At 27.1% G+C, this 22,662-nt stretch overlaps 1 protein-coding gene and 1 long non-coding RNA gene across 3 annotated transcripts in view; both read left to right on the top strand.

The window, feature by feature from the left end:
* Positions 1 to 22,662, top strand: part of LOC122521133 — a 174,675-nt gene that overhangs the window by 9,259 nt on the left and 142,754 nt on the right. For both annotated transcript variants that reach the window (XM_043641606.1, XM_043641605.1), the window contains exon 2: positions 2,630 to 2,713. In XM_043641606.1, the coding sequence (XP_043497541.1) occupies positions 2,630 to 2,713 (84 nt within the window). The remainder of the gene's footprint in view (positions 1 to 2,629; positions 2,714 to 22,662) is intronic.
* On the top strand, positions 379 to 960 carry LOC122521137. Its single transcript, XR_006304673.1, has 2 exons — positions 379 to 557; positions 697 to 960. It is a non-coding gene; the product is annotated as an uncharacterized LOC122521137 (long non-coding RNA).

Genomic DNA, 22,662 nt, shown 5'->3' on the forward strand with positions numbered 1-22,662 from the left:
ACTATTTTATTTCTTACAAACATTATACCTTGTTAGTATTTATTAATAAATAAATACTTGACTATTACTTACCATTATAAATATATATCTCATCTCTATACGTAAATCTTACATGTATATATTTTGTTTTGTTGCAGATCATACCCTTTTGAAAAAAGACTTCATATACATCTCTGATCAAATCACAATTAACTACAAATTTTTAAAACCAATCTGTTAAATAACATGAATTTTCTTAATTTCTTTTTATTAGATTTAATAATGCTCTCAAATTAAATACATTAAATATATAATAATGGTACATTAATGTATTTATTTCTAGATTTTATATTCATCCTAAATACACTATATTAATAGTATTGAAATAAAAATCTAGTACGATTTTAAGTGACATTCACTATATGTATACATATATGCATGTATTGTATATAAATGTATATAGGAATATCTATAGAGCATAATTACTCCTAAATATTAGGCTATGAGTAAACTCTTAGTTCGATAATTACGCTGATGTGAAAAATATGAGGATAGGAAGAAGAGATAGATAAATATAGGTATACATATATGTGTGTGTGTGTATGTTTTTGCGTGTATCTGTGAATGAAAGAGGAAAAGGTATATTGAGATAGAATAGAAAGCAGACGTATTTATATATATACATATACGTATATAATATACACGTATATTTACAAGGACTAGAAAAAAAGGGAACGAAGACGTTAGCAAGCTGGTTGAGAATATCCAGGTCAACGATAGTAGAAGGAAGGAAGAATTTTAATCAGGACAAATTTTCGAGACTCTGTGTGCCCTTTTGTTTTAGCCTCTTCTGTGTATCCAGGTCGTGTTTTAAACTTTCTCAGTTCGTAATTGCACGCAAACGTGTAACCCGTCTACTCTTACGCATAAATCCTTTTGTGACGAAAAGGAAAATAGAAAGAAAATAAAGAAGAATAAAGAGAAAACAAAAATAAAAAGGATTAGGAAGGAAAAAAACAAAACAAATAAGTCAAAGTAAAAATGTAATGCAATTTTCAAAAATAAGTATCGTTTAAATTTTAATCTCTCGTTATATTTTTATATTTTTCTTCCCCTTCTACTTCTTCTTCTTCTACTTCTTCTTCTTCTTTTGTTTTTTCTTCTTTTATCGTAAATTTTATATACGGAAAGAAAAGCTCGTTAAGCTTCGCGTATATTTAAATATGAAATTATTATTTTATCGTTATAAAAATTTTACGTTGGCTCGTATACGTATATTAAATTTCTTATACATTTGTTTCTTTTTTCTTTTTCTTTTTCCAAGTATATTAATAAGTTACGTATCGGATGTTTTAAATAATATAATAATTTTCATCTCGAGAATATAGTAAATTTGTTTGAAAATAGTTAGCCGAATACAAAGGAGATATATTAACGTGTTACGAGACCCGTTTATTGTTCTTTTTATTTTATTTCAATTTATATATATATATATAATAATAATAATATTTTTAACTAATTAATTAAATTATTAAAAAATTAATTTATTAAACTAATTAATAAATTAAAAAATTAAAACCGACTAATTTGTAAAAAAAAGATTAAATTTAATTAATTTTGGTCTGCAACAATTATTTTTTCGGAAAGAAGATAAAATTGTATCCTAGATTGATGTGGGGGGGGGGTAGTGGGTGATGCAGGGGGAGCGGGGTTAAAATATATTCGAATCCGAGTGTATTCGTGTTTCTTCGTCTCGTCCTTGTACTCGATATCACATTAATACGAATATCGAGCGCGGAAATAAACCCTGTAACAAGGGATTTATTTATAGAAATCAATTCCGGCGTCGGCCTTGACCCGCGAAAATTCAACTGACTGACATTTGCTGAATAATAATAATAATAATAATAATTATTATTATAAGAAGAGAAAGGGAAGAAGATTCGCCTCGTTTTCTCGAGGTCAACGTAATTAGCACTTTTTTTTTTGTTCATTTTATTTCCATTATACGTCCCCTCAACTTTCTTACCAATTATTTTTTTTATCTTTTGTACCTTTTATTTTCTTCTTCTTTTTCTTCTTCTTTTTTCATTTTCCTTTTTACTTATTTATTTATACATCTTCCTATCGCTTTCTCTCTCTCTCTTTCTCTCGCACTTGTGTAAGTCCTTTTTTTTTAAACGCGAAACTAGACGAAAGGTAAAAGTATCGTTTCTCTCGTGCAAGCTTTTAAAAATAAAATACCGAGGCATTAAAAAGCTTCAAGAGTCTCGTCAACGTGTTCCTTGTGCTTTGAGAAATAGATAAGAAGAAAAAGAAGAAGGGAAGATGGTGATTGCATCGATTATTCGAATCTTTTTTTAAAATATAATTGTACATATTTCCGATTGTTTTATTCACCAATTATTACAATAATATAATACATTATACACGGTAACATGATATTAAAAACAAAAATGAAATAAAATAACACTTATTGTTAGTGTTAAGAGTATAGAAAAAACCAAAAAACCAAAAAAAAAGAAGCGAGCAAGATAATTCTTATGACGAAAAGATTAGAAAAAATTTGGGATATAATATTTGATTAATCTATTTAAGATGTTAGTCACAAAATCAATGTAACATATGATTATTTTCCTTTCGATTTCAGGTGAGTCAGAGTACAATACTACTCCATACAAAGCAGAAAACTTTCTGATGGGATTCACGCAACCCGGTACGAGGAAGAGTGAAGGTAAGAAGGTAGATGAGAATAAATCTCTAAGGATATATGATAATGGGGATGAAGGAAAAGTAGTCAGGTGGTTGAAAAATGTTGACTAAGTTAAACTTTTCAAAACTTCGGTAACCACTTACTTATACATACACTTATCGTTTACTTTAGATCTCGGCAGGTAGTTTTAAGAGATCGTCGTAGATTTGAAGAATTTAAATCGTAGTTTATATCACCATGGATGAGAAAGAGTATACTCGAGTGTGATAATTGAGACGTTTCATAGATGAAAGCGTAATTGCTATTTTCTCGGCTAACAATTTGCCCCCCCCTTACCCTACTGTTTTATCTATCTATTTATCTATCTATCTATTTATCTATCTCTATCTATCTATCTTTATCTATCTTTCTCTTGAGTTCTTCTTCTTCTTCTTCTTCTTCTTCTTCTTCTTCTTTATGAATATTCATTTTCTTCCTCTTAGGAAGGACCGTAAACAAGATTATATTTTCCCTTTATGAATCGCGAATTAATCTGCATTTATCTTCGAGCTAGGTGAACGTTTTGTTAATTAACGTCTACTCTGTTATTCTGTAATACGTAAACGTGAATCTCTCACTCTCTCTTTCTTCTTCCGTGTACACGTGTGTGTGTATATATGTGGGGGTGTATGTGTGTGGGGCAAATGGGATTTGGAAGGTTATCATGAAAGTGGGAACGAGAAAGACTGAGGGGTATTGTTTTGGAAATCGAGCATTTCCACAAAGCTCATTGGAAATCTTCTCCCAGCTGTGAGCTTGCGTATATCGTTCATCATTGTTTCTACGGATTAACATAAAATCGAACAATTACGCGTCGGGAAACAATGTCAATCGTTGCTCTTTGTAAGCTTTTGAATTCAGATTGAGATATTAAATGAAATTCTCTCTCTCTCTCTTTCTCTTTATTTGATCATCGTGTTACGTATAATGCAAAGGCAGTTTGCAACGCTAATGTTTAAATAAATGCTTCGAGATTGTAATATGCAATTACGAAATAATCATTGTTTTTCGTTTTCTGAGTCACTATCTTTAATCGTTGCTTAATATTCGTCAAATTTGTATATTCAATTTTCTCTTTCTATTGAATAAATATATTACAATCTTAATACATTTAATATAATATTATATATATAATTTAAAGAAATCAAAATTCTTTTCGAATATATTATTAAATTGTATTAAATATATATTTATTTTTTTTAGTTTTTTCACTAAAGTTTTATACGAACAATATTATTTATTTTATAACATAAAATACAATTAATTATTATCAAAAATTAATTATTTTATTAAATAATATAAGATAATCCATTTTGATTGAATACCTTTTTTCCATTATCGTATACTAATACTCAGTAAAATAATATAAAATAAAAAATATCCGCGTAAAATTACTAATAAAAATTTTCAGACGCTTATACATAATTTTGTGCGTTTAACTTGGAATGTTAATAAATTTTTGTTGTATAACTTGGCATTAATATTTATTTATTAAATTCGGTTTCTATCGTATTACTACTCCTCGTGATCTTCCTCTCGAATTTCATTCTTCCCAAGAGTAATAGCAGTTTACGTATAAACGGAATTAATCTCGTGACGAATCTTGGTCAACAGCACAGGTACGAAACGTTGCCTGGAACTTAATTTGGCTCGTCTTTCGACACTACGTCAGAGTCGTTTGAAACTATGGCAATGATAGAACGTATTTTCCTTCTTGGTCTAATATATCTTTCTATTTCTTTCATTCTCATCTTCTCTATCCCCTATTCTATTCTATTGACTTTAGTATGGTTAGAAGGAAGCATGCATTCTACAGGAGAATCGACAATTCGTTCTGGTTATCCCTCGAGAGACGAGTCGAGTCTCGATCTGTTTCTTTAACCACCCCTTGCCCCCTTCTTCCCCCTCCTTCCCTCCCCTTCTATCCACTTTCCGTTTATTTTATAGATCGTTCTACTGCAGCTGTTGCTGCATTACGGTTCGAATGCAGTATAGAAATACTTGCTCACATACTTTGGTTCTCATCGTTTCTTGATGTTTTATTCTTTTTTTTTTATTTTTTTTTTTTTTTTAGAAATTATCATACAATTTATTTTTTTATTCGTCGTAGCTCTTATTTAAAAAAACGAGACAATGTGTTACCTTACGTTGTATTTTAAAAATGAAAACTGGTGGAGTATACTCGTCAAATGCGGAAACTTGTATATATATAAAGCTGCTGTAAAATTCAATTAAATTTTAACGAAATGGTTGTTGGTATATTTTGAAAATATCAGCAATCTTATTTTGAAAGGCTGAAATTCGTTGATATTATTTATAAGGAGAAAAATTGTTCTCATAAAATTCTTAAATGTTCTATCGATCGTACTGCGCGCAATGTTCTTTCTTTTTCAAAATTTTGTCTTCTCGTTTCTCAAGCTTTAAACAATTTGAGATCATTGAAATGCACGAAAGTGTTTTAATTAATTTTTATGAAAATTATCGTTTCAATATTAAATGAAAATAACTTTTTTTTTCTTTTTTTTTTTCCTTTTTTTCTAATTTTGTTTCGCACGATGATGAGTGTACTCGTCATACACACAGCTGAGAAGGGGTTAATTTTTAAAGAGAAAATAAAAATTTAATAATATTTCGCTTTGCCAATTTAACAACTTGTTAGTTATATTCCGAAAAGTGAGAGAAATAGAAAAATAAAAAAAGAGAAAGATAGGCAACGAGAGAAACATAGTGAGTGAGAGAGAGAGAGAGAGAGAGAGAAATAAAGGAAGATGAGAAAATAACAAGTTGATGCTAGAAAAATACTGGCAATTTTATTTTCATGTTTTTTATTCTTCGTTTACGCGGTTATTCATCAGAACAACGGTAGTTGGCTTTTGTGAAAACAATAGGAGCACTTTGTGTAACATTTAATCGAGTATCGTTGTATTTCTATTCATTGTCAGTATATTTTGTGCATATACGAGTAGCTTCGTGGATTTGATTCTTTTTTTTAATATGTTATTTATTCTTTAATTGATTTTTTTGTCTACGTTTCTCCTTGTCAGAGTGTAGATTTCGTTATCGTAGAGAATTCATTACCATTGCATAGGACAGAGCTGTTCGCAATTCCTTCGATAGATAAATACATATAATTTAAATGCCACATTTTATTCGTTTTCTTTTCTTTTCTTTTTGTTTTTTTTGTTTTTTTTTTTCTATTTTGATATGCAAATCCTTGTTCATTTAATTGATAAATATAAACTTACCGAAATAAATAATTGTAAGGATGAGGCATACACTTTACCAATTGTCAAGCAGGATGGTTTTAAACTCTTCATCATAATCATAATTAACATTCGTTGTCATTTTAGTGTTAACTGGTACCATGGTATTGTGTATCTGTGGGAAATTTGTATTAATTATTATACAAGATAGTACAATCTCATTCCCCCTTTTTTTCGTTTGATTATATCATTTGTGTTTGCATATAATATTTGTATGTTATTTTAATTTAATTATTCTTACACTTGTTCTAGTATGATTAAACTATGATCCAAAACATTTTGACCGATGTAACAACTGATGAATGTTATATACAACGTTGTTATAATTTTAAACGTATGTGTTACGATGATATCTATATTATTCTTAAAATTGTCCACTAACATAATCTATTTTAAAATAATTCATTATTATTATTATTATTGTTTTTTTCGTTATATATTAATTGATATATTATACCAACACGTGTAAATTCGGCTGCTATCAAATACATTGCGAAAATAACTTGAACGACATAACAGTAATTGTATATACCGTTAATCATATCGGTGAATCTTAATCAATGAAACATTAAAAATAATCAAAATATTATTGATTAAAAAAAAAAAGAAACGTAGACACGATTGAGGTAATTAAAGATTTAACATTATACTTAACTGTATTGCTCTGTTGTGATATTTAATAGTATTAGTGATGATAGATTTCAATTTATTCTCCGTTATTTCAAATTCGTTTAAAATTTGTTCCAATGTATTTCTAATATGAAAAATCGTATTAAAATGTAATAATTAAAAATAATTTATCGTATAACATTGGTCAAATTGAAAAAAAGCGAATGTTTCTTTTTCTTTTTTTTTTTGTAGAAAAGGATGAAATTAAAACTTACCCAGTAATGGTGAACATTCCACAAGCATGTTGTATATAAGTTATGTATATCGAATAACTTCCTATAATTACAATCGTTACGCCGATACCATGTAGAATCGTGATAGCATATAGTATGTAATAATATTTTTTTTCATCAACGAAAAATTCCATTGGAATTGGAAGTTCACGAAACCGTGTTTCGTTCAATGGTAAAATGATATCCATTATAATAGGGACCGTAGGCATCAATAAAATTGATAATATGACGGTAAAGATACTCACTAATAACATTATTAAAAATATTAAATTTATAATATCACCTATAATAGCAATCGCTTTTTGTTTTTTAAATAATAATCATCATTATCATAATCATCATCATTATTATTATTATTATTATTATTAATATCATCATCACCGATAATTATTATCGTGTACATCCGAGTTTTTTCAGCGTAATATTCCACGATGGAAAAATATTTCGTATTCTGAAATTCAATCCAATCGCGTTTGATCTGATCGAAGAGAAATTTTACCTACAACGTTAAAGTTACAATTAAATTATTATATCGATAATTGATCATCATTTTCGTCTAATCAAATTAAACATGCAGGTTGTTTCTTTTGTCAGAAAAAAGTTTTGACTTTACTTTTATTTTTACGATGCAAATGTTATTGCTTTTTCTTTTTCTCTTTTTTTTTTTTTCATAGCATGATGTCTTCTTTTTTTTTGCCGATAACAAGATTCAATGGGATGTTAAACGAGTTTTCATTAATTCATTGTAAAACGTTGGAAATTCGTGAATATTTTTCTAAAGAAACATCCTACAAATACGTATGTACACGCAATACACACACGCACTTTGTCATCGTAAATGTAAGAGACCAAATAACTCGAAACGATGAGAGCGAATATGGAAATATAGATTGAAATCTCGATGATCAGGACGATGTTCTTGTCGGACGTGATTATTTTTGCAATCTTAAAAATAAACAATGATTATTAGTATCGAAGATTTTTTTTTTTCAAAACATACAATATATAACATGTTATTTTCCATTTTTTTTCTTAAAACCAAAGGTCCGAGTTAAATATTCGTAGAGAAATTGTTCTCATTTCGTTAAAATAATCTATGATTTTAAAAATATTTAATTACGCGAACAGTGTAGATAATTTTGCTTAACGATCACTTTAAAAAAAAAACTTGTTTTAAATAATCGTCGGATTTTTTTCTATTTTTTTATTCTTTCTCTTTACTTTTTGTCTATAATTATTAATTTCTAAATAAATAAATAATATATAAATATATATAAATAAATGAATAAATAATAAATAAATAAATAAATAAATAAATAATAAAATATAAATAAATAAATAATAAATTCTCTAAATAAATAATCATTTACCATAGCGAGTATACTAATCGTCAAAATAAATTGAACGATCAACGATCGTATCAACTTTGTTAATGGTTGCTGATAAGGCCATAGTCCAATCAAGGATATGAACAATCGATTATATTTGTAATATTTGTTATCAAAGAAGTCCACCATTACTCTTGGAGATTCGATAACCGTCTGACGTTTGAGAATACGATAGATCTACCCCACTTCACATTGAATAATTTGTTATTTTTCTTTCCCTTTCTATACTTCCACTCCTTCTTCCTTTATTTTCATTTCTTTTCTTTTTTCTCTATTTTCTCAATTAACCATACTTATTTCTATTGGTGTTGTTTCTCTTTTCTATTCTTCTCTTTCGCATTTATTTCTCTTTGAAATTATTTTGAATTTCTCGTGACAGTTAAATAGTCTATAATAACACAAATGTTTTTTTTTTTTTTTTTTTTTAAATTGTCTACGATGTGAAAATATAAAAGAAATAATTACGGAGGGAAGAGGAAGAATAGTATAGTTAGTGTTAACAGGTGTTAGTATAAATCGATTCGTTCTCGTGATTATTTAATAAAACTTGCAAGGTTCTTCAATTGTATCGTATTGTTTTTTTTTATTTTTTATTTTCTTTTCCAACCCTCTTCTCGTCTGCATAAACATTAATATTTCATTTGTAAATATCTACGTAGGAGGGATTCCCCCCCACCCCACTCCACCCCCTGCATCTCGGAGCATGCGCATTTTCATTCTTTCTTAGTGTAGTTTTAAGTATTCTTACATTTTCTGTAGTCGTTGGTTTACTGGTGATCGGAATCATTTGTGTATTAATTTACATTTCATGTGAAGAAATGAAACACATAGATAAAGATTATTTGATATTTTTGTTATTTGATGGAGATTGAAAAATTGAATATATATTTAAATAAAAATGTAATTTACGTTCGTTGGTAAGAGAAATATAATGTAATACCTCAACTCGTATTAATTTCTTGTTTGTAATTACGTCACGTTGTTCCACGTGGATCATCTTTATTTTCCAACTGGAGTACCTGGTCTTTATTTTTTAAGGAATAAAATATCACGGCCCGTGGACGGTAGGAAGATTAAATAAAATTTAAATATTATTATAATGTTTGTTAGTAATATTAAATCATTTAAAATTATAATATTATTATAGAAATTTGTTTAAAAATCAAACAGAATTATTTATTTAAAATTCTACAAATATAATATTACTTAGTATTTCTTAAATAATAAATAATGTATAATATATGAAAAGAAAAAAAGTAAAAAAAGATAAAAAAGAAAAGAAAATGTATCGATAGGATCGATTATTTGTTTCGTAGAAATGAGAAACGAAAATGGAAGAATAATAATAATCGGCGATAATTGTGATATATATTTAAACGAAAATAAATCTTTGTTTATTTATTTTTACATATATATATAACTAAATGTGCTATCGGTCATTTTTAAGAAAAAAAAAAAAAAAAAGAGAAAAAGAAAACAAACTCGTTTGATGCAATTTGTATCGCATTCTAAGGCGACATTTTATCGTCGACGTAAAAGCAATGCGCATTGCTGTTATTTATCGATCCACATGAAAACGTGATTTATCACTAACTCCATGGTTCTTTTGTGATACACGATGCTTTGTATGAGGTATGAGTGAAGCAAACGTTTGGATAATTCCATGGATGCTTTTATATTTTTCTCTTCCATAACGAGTATACATGTATACGCACACATACACACACACATAGACACACACATACACAAGTAATATCTTCTTTTAACCCTCTAAATAGTCGAATGAAAAAAAAGCAAAAAAAAAAAAAGAACATACAGAGATAACAAATATTTGGAAATTCTTTTTATTTCATTTTATTTTTTTCTTTCTATTTTTCGACGTGCACAATAAATAACAATAATAATTAATATTGGCTCCTTTTTTCCTCAATAAAAAAAAAATAATTAATTCTATATATCCGAGTATGGTGGTAAACGTTTTGAAAATAAAATAAAATTCGAAATGCAAATATTCGAATTTCTGCTTTAAAACAACGTCTGTATTTGACATCGATCGAATATATATCGTTAATTAAATTAAAAAAAAAAAAAAAAAAAAAACAGGAAAGAAAGGAAAAAGGATAGAATAAAATAACAATTTTTGTGCTTACCCAACGACACGAAACATGATGTAGGCATATGTGTTGAACGTACACGATGAGCTACGTGTAATTGGTGATCGGTATGATTCCATAGACTTCAGTATCATAAAATTGATTATGAATGCTGATAAATATATCTGATACTCTCGTCAGTACCGATGAATAGCTTAATGGGAATCAATGATTTAAAGGTGTGTGTGTGTGTGTTGTATTTACTTCAATACAATTATGACATCCAATAATATTATTTATAAATAACATTGAAAAAAATATCAAAGGAAAAAACCGGTAAAATTCATGAAACCGGTCAATCTGTGTATAAATAAAAATTGCAACTAACGAATAACAATTATTTGTTAGTACATGTTTCTTTTTTTTTTTTTTCTACAATGTTGCTTCACTGATAGGTTTATATATATATATAATAATACATAAAAATGTATAAAATTTTATATTTATATTTTATGTATTATATTTTATGTAATTATATAATAATTACATAAAAATGATAAAAATGCTAAAATCAGAGCATCGTAATCTTAAATTTAATTCATTAGATGCATTATTCCCTTTGCACACATGCGCAACGTTCGATAGGTCATATAAACAAAAATTAATAAAAGAATTTTGATAGATGACAACGTGTCAGTCTAAAGGTGAATTTCGAGGAGGACGGTGCTCCGAACATATACTCAGTGCTTCAAAATTGCAATACACATTTTTTTCGATTAATTAATAATTATTTCAATGCACCAATGCATTCTACTTATATTACAGGAAAATTTTACCCACGAAGTCATCACTGCGCAGGAGCAGTTAATTATAATATATATATTTCTTTTCACACATTTAGAAATTTTATATCGCTTTTATCGTACTTTTTATATGTGTGTGTGTGTGTGCAAACGAAATAGTAATCAACAGAAACAGTTTTTTTCAATTTCTATTTGTTTTTGTTCTAATCGTTTGTTCCTTTATTGCTTTTTTGGTATACAAATTTTATATTACTTCTCGTATTGTGTGTGTGTGTGTTTCCAAAAAAATCAGCAATCAGGAAAAAACAATTATTTCGTACTATTATTTTTTCTTGACTTTTCGTCGTAATAAGTTTACTGATATAAAAAAAAAAGAAATCATAGCACACGAAAACTATTATTATATTTATTTAAAAACAATCGACACTTTTCATTGGATTTTATGACGATTTCAATATTTTTTCTTGACTTTAACGTTTTTCAATCAAAATCAATCAATTTGAAAAGTTTCTTTCCATATTTGCAATAGATCGCGTTCGTATTCTAATCCCCTATCATAAACATTTATAGATGCATACATACCTGTCTCTTTTTTCGAGTTGTATGTCATAACCGTCATCGTTAGAATGTATATATAGAGTTTTGTAAAAAGTAGGTCGAACTGTTCAGAAACAAATTTAGGTTTTACTCCGTGGGTGAACAATTTTACTATCCAGACGAATATGATGGAGTCAAGTTTGAAAAAAATTCTAAACATCTTAGAGATTACACACAATTATATTTATTTTTAATTTTCATTTCTCAGAAGACAAAAAAACTTAACTAGATTTGTGATATATTTAAAGAAAAAGAAATTGAACATAGAAAAACAAAATTACATTATTTAATGCGTACGATATTTTTTAATGCTACATTTTTTTCCACGTTGAATTGTTAACTTTGACAATAGTTTTATTTAATAATTTAATTGTTTTTTGTTCTTTTTTTTTAGTAAATCAGCAATATACTTTTTATTCTCACTCATGCGAAGAATAATCTTACGTAACGTTTATAAAAGCTTTTATATGGGAACGAAGGGTTGTTCGTTGACCGAAGGGAAAACAACCCTTTTACTAGTTTTATATCCAGTCTCTTTTAATAGCTCGGCTTCCGTGAGACAGTTAAATTGCCGCAAGACAACGAGACGCGTGTTAAACGATATCGATCGAACCAGAAATTAACTTCTTTACGTATACAATATACAAACTTTTTGCTTTTTTCCTTTCGTTCTTTCGATTTTTTGGAAGTATCAAGAAAAACTCGTAATCCCATTTTATTCTTCGGACTACTTAACTTTTTGTTAGAAAATTCTTTTTTCTTTTCTATTGGCATAAAAACAATTAATTTACGTTTATTTTCTTTCCCCTTTTGCATTTGATTTGCCTTTTATTAAGATACAAAGATTTATATTTAAATTTAAATATGAATTTCTTTTTTTTTTTATTTATACGAACATTTGTTTGAGCGGTTTATTTTATAACTTCTCATTCCAAGTAATTTTCCAATGATTTTGATTTTCACCAAAAAGGCTGGCCGATCTGAATATATGGAGAGAGAAAAAAAGAGAGAAAGAGAGAAAGAGAGAGAAATAGAGAGAGCAAATTTCAAGCCGATATTTATCAAATTTTATGTTTCATTCCTTTTATCCCGCCGTGCTGCTTTTACTTTCAAATTTTAAATTGTATCCTCTACCCTCGTGATACATTAATTTAATGGTAATACAAAATTCGTGTCTGACCACGTTAACAACAACAACAACAACAAAGAAAAAGAAAAAAGAAATAGAGGGTGATCCAAATTGACGTGTTTTTCTATAGGTACATTCTTTTTGTTTTTCCTTTTAAATCAAATTTATCCAAAATCATATATTATTTGTCGTGACAAAGTTTTAAAACGAATTTATTGTATATTTAGAAAAGAGATGAGAACAAAAATAACTTCAAAAGGAATTTTATTCAAATATTAATAAAAAGAATTAAGTCCAGTGTTGGAACACATTTGATAATCGTCGTATGTTTTTATGATTATTTAAAAAAGAAAAAAGAAAAAGTTTAAAAAATAATCATAGTCGATCACAATTTGATATACCACGAGGATTAAAAAGTATTAAAGTTTAGTACGCGTTATAAAACGGGAAATGTATACTTTTAAATATAATATATAATTTTTAATTATAAAATTTCGTCATATTTTGGATGATCCTTTTTTCGTGGTTGCTGAGTAATTTTCGTATCACACAAATACAATATCATATAGTCGGATAGAAAAGGTAATTTTTTAATTTATAATCACACGATACAGTTTTTTTTTTATAAACTTTCAGTTAATTCGCTAATATTTTGTGCGTTTAATTATTATTAATTAATATTTACTTATTTATTCACTTATTTGTTTTTCTTGTTATTTTTCTTTTTTTCTGTGCGCTTATAAACCATAACTGTTTTTTGCTTTTGATACTTTAATACGTTATTTATTTTTCAAAGATATTAATATTTATTATTGTATGGAATATATTATCATCGTAAATGACATTATCGTTTGTAGAAACTTGAAAAAGAAGAAAAAGTCATTATTTCAAATCAAATTGACGTATTTATCGATTAATTTTCATTAACTTACCGATGCGTAAAATTCATTACCCAGTACGTAGAGATTTCCGACAGATATGTAACATGGTTTTAACGAGTTCATCATCAATAATAATAATAATCGTCGAGATTTGGGACGAATCAAATGCCAAGGAGTTATGTAACTACAAATTAATTTAACATTTAATTTACTTACAAAATTTGTGCGTGTAATTATTATTTATATATACTACGTTTTGGTAAAACGTGGTTGAACAAATTTTTCTTGCTCTAACACGTTTATAAAATTATTAAAAGCAATACAATATTAATTACAAAATTTGATATACAAATTTCCAGTCGATTATTTCATCAATCATGGTGCGTTTTAATATCAATACAATTATATTTAATAATAATTATATGATTAATAATTCTCTCTCTCGATTATATACTTACGCGTGATCAAAAATAGCCGAACTATGATTAATTATACTTTGAGAAAGCATATTAGCCAACAATCCCCAACTACAAGATCCAAATAAATGGAACACGCACATTAAAGAGTCTTCCATATTGTTTGATATTGATTTCATTTTAAGCAACTAAAGAAATTTTTTTATATAAGACAATTAATGAAATATACAATAATAATAATAATGAAGAAATAAAAGAGCTTACTTGCAACATATCAACTCCTAAGATAAAAAAACCAATAAAACTTTGTATTAATATTATTTTGTGATAAATTATGTTTGTGTATTCAACGAATCTGTCACGGCAAAGAGAGTAATATCGTTATTAGTAATAATAATATAATATAAATATTTTTTACAATACGAGGTGGGTGGGGAGGGGGGAGGGGGGGAGGAAGATCAAAAGTTTTTTCTAAAGTAATATGAAAAGTCAATTACTCTTGTTTGTTTTCTCTCGATAGATCTTAAGTAAATTTTGTTGTTTAATTTGTAAAACTAAAAAGCCTCGGGAAATTTTTACCAGAGATTTTATACGTAAATAAATTTCATACTAACTCTACGGCACTACTGTGCGCTTTTATAGAACGAATTATTTGTTGATAAATTCGTTTATTCTTCTCGTCGATGTATTGTTTTTGTTCTATGTTTTCGAATGCTTCATCCAAAGTGTATCTGAAAAATCGGAGTTTTATGATTCTCGTTCTCTTTCGATTTTATTATTACATTTTTGTACGAATATAAAATTTTCTTTTCTTCTTTTTCTCATATATATATGTATATATTTTTTTTTTGTTCATCTTCATTTTACCGAACGAAACGAAGCATCGCGCAAGCATGTTGAACGCACACAACGAAGAATCCATTTACAGCTGTTGTTACTATTCCAAAGGATGCTATCAAAAAGAATGCGCTTAAAATTGTTGAATAAAAAGATTTGGTTTTTTTTAAAAGTGAATATATTGGAATTGGTGTCTTAAGAGGACGACTTTCGTTCAATGGTAAAATTACGTCCAATGCTTTCGGTAATATTGTTTGTATTAGAGCAAAAATTATGGCTACGTAGTACAGTCCTAAAAAATAAATTTAAACAAAAAATTAACTTAATTAAAAATATCGAGGATTTTTATTTATTTCATCAGTATGGTTAAAACGATTTTGCTTATTTTGTTCTTTTTGGATTGTTAAAGTACAAAAGTGAAAGTATTTTTTACAATAAAATTAATTAATTGTCTAATATTATATAACAAATTTTGACTCGCGATAAATAAATCAATTTTATATTATAATATATCAACTCGATATAAAACACCATTATTGTTTTGTTCTTTTAAATATATTTTTGTATTTTTAATAAATTATCAATATTTATAATAAAAACGTCGATATGAACCTTGCCCTTATTAAAAATACTAATCATCTATATTTAAAAATACTGAAAAATTATTATTTATATTTAAGAAAATATTCACATGCACTAATTGATTACTTTTACCAAATACCGATCAAATAAATGTGAGTTATACGCAAATTTGTATTTACCAATAAGAATTATGTTATACAGTTTACTAGAGGATGCGTATTCTTCCAAAATATAAATTCCTTTGCTAGCAATTAATTCATTCCAATCGCATTCTATACGATTCCAAACCACATGAATCTGTGATATTATTAAAGCGAATAATAATGAAAATATACATTAAATAAATAATCATATCGAGATAAATGAATTAAGTAAAATACATACCATTTTGATTTTGATTAAATCGACGTAATAATGTACGATAATGCAAAGATAAAATAAAAGGAAGGAAATTATGTATAAAAAATAATCATAATTTAAGTCCATCGATTCGTATTTGATCATTTCGAAGAACTACGAAATAATGTTAAATTACGAATAAAATTTCTTCAAATCAGATAAATACATATTATATCGAGAATATATTATGAATATATAAATATTACCATTATTGCGATCGAAACAAACATCACTACCTGAATGTAAATTGTTCTAATTAATTTAGTTTTTTCATTTTGATGAGGCCACATGCCAATCATCGACAAAAAGAACCGATTGATGTTGTAATAGCGATTTATAGGGTAGCTCATATTTTGTCAAAGGCCACTGCACGTCTGTAACGAAACCGTTCAAGGACTTTGTTTGTACCCTTCCTACGATATTATTGACCCTTTCCTCTTTTTTTCTTTATTTTTTCTATTTTCTTACTTTTTTTCTCTTCCTTCTTTAGTTATAAATAATCGAACCAACATTTTGACATGAAAAAGTATTCCAAGTTAAATGTAAATTAAATATTAAAGTTAAAATGGTAGGAACACAAAGGGGTAGTCGAGGGTTGAGGATAGGTGTAGGAGGGTGGGTGGGGGTGGGGGGTGGTTGTTGGAAGAGTAATTGCCGATATTTCTATTACGTTGCTGTTACAAAGGGTTGCTTGAAATCGAAGTGAGAATATTAACATGTGTTAGCTAGGATCGATCGGTTACAACGTTTAAGCTCTTTACGTATAATTAAAGTACACCCTAGGCTGTTCAATGTTTCCTCCCCTTTTACTCGCTCGCTCACTCATTTTTTTGCTGCTTTTCTTCTTTTTTTCTTTTCTTTTCCCTACCACTCGACTTTACCCTCGTTCATTTTACCGTATAGAAAACGGATCTACCTGCGTAGTTTGAATTTTGATATTAGTTTTAACAACGGTGCATTGTATTCAATTACTTTACCTCGCCTTATATAAAGCTTCCGCGATTGATTTTGTTAATTATTATTTTTGTTGTAATTATATAAATAATATAATGAGTATTTTTTGTTTTTTATTAATTTTTTGCTCTTTAGTGTTTATATATAAAATATTATTATGTAATTGTGAGTGGTCAGTATTACATAAATTTAATATAATAATTAATAAAAGATATAAAATTATTAATATTTTAATACTCCGTCGGTATGGTGAATTTTACTAACGGTGGTTGGTTTGTTTTTTGCTTTTTTTTTTTAATGTTATTGTTATTTAAAAAATATGAAAATAAATTATTATTAGTTTTTATATATATATAGTATTAGATGTATAATTTTAAGTTAAAAATAAATATAATTAATCGAGCATGTGTGGGCAAAATTCGCGATGCCGGTGCAAAAGAGATTGAATAAATAAATTATTATTTATATCGAATAAAATATGAATTTATATGTAGATTATTTATCTTATAATTATATTGAACTAATGAGTAAAGAGAAATGTTCATTTTTTTGTATATATTTAGAACGGAAACAAATTTTTGTATACAACACACACCAACACACACATAACATACACTTCGAATATTTATTTATATATTTATTATAAGTGACAATATTATTATCAGTGAATACATTTAAATGGTGGTCAAAGATGAGAGATAAGTTTTATCAGTAGCATCGTTCATCGTTCATTATCAGTTGCATCGTTCATCGTTCAGTTTTATCAGTCGATTCGTTCAATGATATTTTTTATGAAAATGATCGTAGTAACCTGCCGTAAGATACAGATGACTGTAACAACTTTAAATAAATTCACATAATATATATATTTATGTTGTATATTTTTAATTACATTAATTAAATCAATTTGAATAATATTAATACCGAAGAAAAAAATGTGTGCGAGGAAATAAACATTTTTCCGATTGATAAATAACACGGTCTCATGCTTCTCATTAATATTAAGGTTGATAATTTTTGCACCCTTGGTGTAAGTAAATACCAGGGTACCATGCACCTGTAATTTCATACAAATAATACAATATTATTTATTATTTCTTATTTATTATATATTATTATTTATTATATATATATATATATATATAAATCTTATTTATTATATATATTATTTATTATATCTAATTTATTTATTAAATCTCGATAGATCCTAATCGTTAATTAATTAATTAATATAATTAATTGTAAGTATCCACAAAAATGACATCATATAACCGAAATGTTTTTATTTCATCAACCAAAATTATTTTATTTCGTAAAAGTAAGATAAATGAAATAGGAGAATAGAAATGGAATAGGAAAAAATAAAACAAAAAAGAATATTACGTTACGTTCAGCATCGAATCGTTCAATGTCACGTAAAATGAATATATTTTTTCGTCATAATTTTGACGCGAATAGTTACCTTTTTTTTAAGATTAATATAAACAATTAATGATAGTTAATTTATAGAAAATGGAATACTCACGTTTTGTCGAAAACGATGTAACTATGATCCAAAACCCTTTGTCCAATAATGCAATTAAATAATGTCCAAATAATCAGACCTGATATGTGTAGGGTACACATGATTGTCATGGTAAATGATTTCATGGTGCTAGTTGCTTGCATAAGCTGAAGGAATACGTTGAAAGGTTTATCATTTTATTCCAATTAATAAATGAAAGAGAGAGAGAGAGAGAGGTGGATAGATAAATGAAGAGAAAGGTAAAAAGAGATTACATTCCTTTGTCTTCTCATAATAATAATATTCTTTGAAAGATTACTCACTCCCATTATGTCGGCAGCAAGGATGAGAAGAGTCATTATAATTTGAACCAGATAACAGATCTCGGCGAATGAATTTATTATTCCGGTATATCTTTTGTTAATAATAAAAGAAAAATGAAATATAATTGAAAATGAATTAAGGAATAAAAAGATATTCATTCAATTATATTATATTTAAATGATATTATATTTACATAAATATATTTGTAGATTTAATATTTATAAGATAATAACTCACTCAATCGCCATTTTGTGATAATTAATACCACGTATTAATTTATAATAAATTTCTTTGCTGTTAATTAATCGAGAAAGATTTTCTTCTTTTTCGTTAATCAGGTGTTCTAATATATACCTAAAATATATAATAATATGTACGAAGTATATTTATAAAATTATATAATGTAGTAAAAATAATATTATACGGTATCATATTTTTTTCTAATAAAAATATATTCTATAATAGTATTTAAAAAATAATATATTTTTTTTTTTTGATCGCGTGTTAGATGTACAAAAAAGTAATATGAATATATTACTTATTAATAAAAATTTCGAAAATATTTATAAGTGTTTTTCTAAAAAGAAGTATTTTATAATTGTATTTATTTGAGAAAAAACTAACATAATTAATATTTAATTGAAATATAAATTATTAAACGTTCCGACATTACTTATCAGCCGATTAAATAATATTTTTCTATGGTTTAATGGTCTTACCCGACGACACGAAATATCGCACACGTGTGTTGAATGAATGCTATAAAAAACGTATAGTTCGCTAAAGAAACGAAGCCATTGAACATTATAAGTACGTTACATATTATATATATAATATAAGGATTTTTCTTCTTCTCGATGATTATTAATTCAACTGGATAATTAAATTCGTAGGTATAATTATTATTCGTTAATTTGATATCTTGCAGTATGATTGGCATAGCCGAAAAGATTAATATTACGATAACTGGTATATAAAATGAATCTGAAAATTATTGAGACAAATTTATAATTTTGTCTAATTAATTGAGTCTTTGGTTATGCAGAAATCTATCAACCTTCAAAATAAATAAACAAATAGAGAGATTTCACAATTAATTACTTTTTGCAAATAATTAAAAATTCATAAAACGATTTATTAAAACTATCAAATCATGATTCTATTTTAAGTATAAAAATTCAAAATAGAATTTCGTATGATATTAATCATATTATTTGCCGATGAATAATTCTCAAACAATAAGAATAAATAAAATATAATCAAATAATGTAATAGAAAAAAAAAGATATTTCAAACTAGTTTTAAATTAACTCCATTGTTGATCATTCAAGATGATCGATAATTTTTCTTCATAACTTCGCACAATTGTAATCGTAAAACTTACATATCAAAACTCGTGTTAATATTCTACTTTCATTGGCATAATTTTCAACGATTTTCAATTCCTCGGGTTTTAATTTGTTCCAGTCGCATATGATATGATCAGCAAAAATTTTGATCTATGATTAAAACAAGGAAAAAAAAAGAGTTAATCGATATTTACAGTATCGATATGGTCGTCTATAACCATATCATTTTTTCTCGATTTATTTAATTAAAATGAAACCGCAACGTTACGAAAATCTTTATATATATATAATGTTTTCTTATATTCTATAGAAATTAACAATAATAATAAATAATTTATCTTTTATAAACGTACTTCATTCTTACTAATATAGGCGGTACAATATACAGCGATGATACACAGACAGGGCAAAAAAAACATGAAATTGTTCAGTAACAAACTCATGGTAAACTTCGATGTGAATATGTTCAACACCTGAAATTGAAATATTAAAAAAGATTAATTACATTATTTTATTATTATAACTTTTGGTAGAGGAAGGGGGATGGGGGGAGGGGACCGTAACGAGCTGGTTAAGGTTGCTGCATAGCAGATTATTCAGCTGACTGAGAGAAGAGTAAAAGTTATACAAATGCGACATCATAAATAGAACGACTCGGTTAACTACCACTAAAGTTAACTACTGAGTTTAGTATAACTTATTCGTTAGTCGAATAGAATGATTTGAATAAAAATGAAAAATCGCGACATTGTGGAAAAGAAAAGGAAAAATGATTTATACAATTTGTTTGAATATTTTTGTTTAGATTTATTATTAACTATTTGAAATAATATGATATACTAGAGACGACAAATATAATCATTTATTGTTACGATATATATTATTTAATATTAATTATTTAAATATTATCATGTATATCGAAAAAAAGGTTTAAAAAAATTACATTATATAATTTTATCTTTACGTATTATAATTTGATTAACGAGTCGATTTAAAAATAAATATAAAAGGAAAAACAACAGGATTGGAAATAAATCGTGTTCGAAGGTTTAATACTGATTTTGAAATTTGAAATAATAATTATAAAAGAGATAGTAGATTATTATTAGATTATTATTACAATTGTATATTATAGTACACGTTACCTGTGATATTACAGTGAAGATTAGAAAAACATTAACGATAGATGTTCTAACGCGTCTAGCTTTTGGATCCTGATAAGGCCAAAGTCCGATAAACAAAAGGAGTTCTCGATTAAGTTTGTAATAACGATTCTCAAAGAAGTTCATCGTCCTTAGACAATCGGGAATCATGTGTCCTATATTTTCCTATACGCTCGTTTGATTACCCCTACCAATCTTCAAAATATCATTTTCCTTATTTTCTTCCATTTTAAATCACACTTTACAATCAATAATAATAATAATAGTATAATACCAAGTGTGTTATCTCACATTGACGTAAATTTATCGTACCGTATCATCTCGGCAATTGAAAATCGGAAAAAGCGGTAATAAATAAAACATACATTTCGATTAAATAATAATCACCGTCGTATTCTAACCGTAAGTCTAAGGTGCGAACTCGAACACGTGTTCGCGTCGAAAAGGAATAAAGTTTCATCGATTATTCTCATCAACGCACTTAAAACCTCCTTCTCCTCATTCTTTCTTTTCTTCTTCTTCTTCTTCTTTTTTTTTTCTTTTTTTTCTTTTTTTATATTTCTACCTTTAGACGATTAGACCACACGACATGCGCCCTTTCATTCTCGACGTAGCACTTGACGGTAAAAGGTCTCCCTTTTACAGAAGTAGCGTAAGAGTGAGTGAAAGAGAGAGACAGATAGATAGAGATAGAGATAGAAAGGTTTCTGTTTCATTGACGTGACGTTCTCTTTGGACGTAGCTTTTCAACCGGAAGAGAAGATCGATTCCATTGGAAGGTCCTCGATGAGCACCGTTAACTCGGAAGTCCGCAGTTGAGTCTACCTGTTGCTTGTATCTCGCCAGAGATAACTCCTGACGACCATCGAGAGAATTTACTCGCATGTTATTAAATATCTTTAGTTTTCACCGTTTCATCGTTCCGTAAACAAAAGTACTAAATTAGGTGAATCAAATTTTAGATATGAAGATTATTGGTAATTGGGGTTAGTATATTTGAATGTTTTACAGTGTCTCGTTCGATGTTTAAAAATGTTTATTTTTAAGTTTGAGATTTAAAATAGCCGCTAAACAAAAGTAATTAATTACGTGGGTCAAATTGTAAATATGAAGATTGTTGGTAATTGGGGTTAGTATATTTGAATGTTTTATAGTGTCTCGTTCGATGTTTAAAAATGTTTACTTCTAAGTTTGATGATAGAATAGCTGTTAAACAAAAGTAATTAATTACGTGGGTCAAATTTAAATTGAAGATTGTTGGTAATTGGGGTTAGTATATTTGAATGTTTTACAGTGTCTCGTTCGATGTTTAAAAATGTTTATTTTTAAGTTTGAGATTTAAAATAG

Source organism: Polistes fuscatus, unplaced genomic scaffold, assembly GCF_010416935.1.
Source record: "Polistes fuscatus isolate 324 unplaced genomic scaffold, CU_Pfus_HIC Scaffold4, whole genome shotgun sequence".
Lineage (NCBI taxonomy): Eukaryota > Metazoa > Arthropoda > Insecta > Hymenoptera > Vespidae > Polistes > Polistes fuscatus.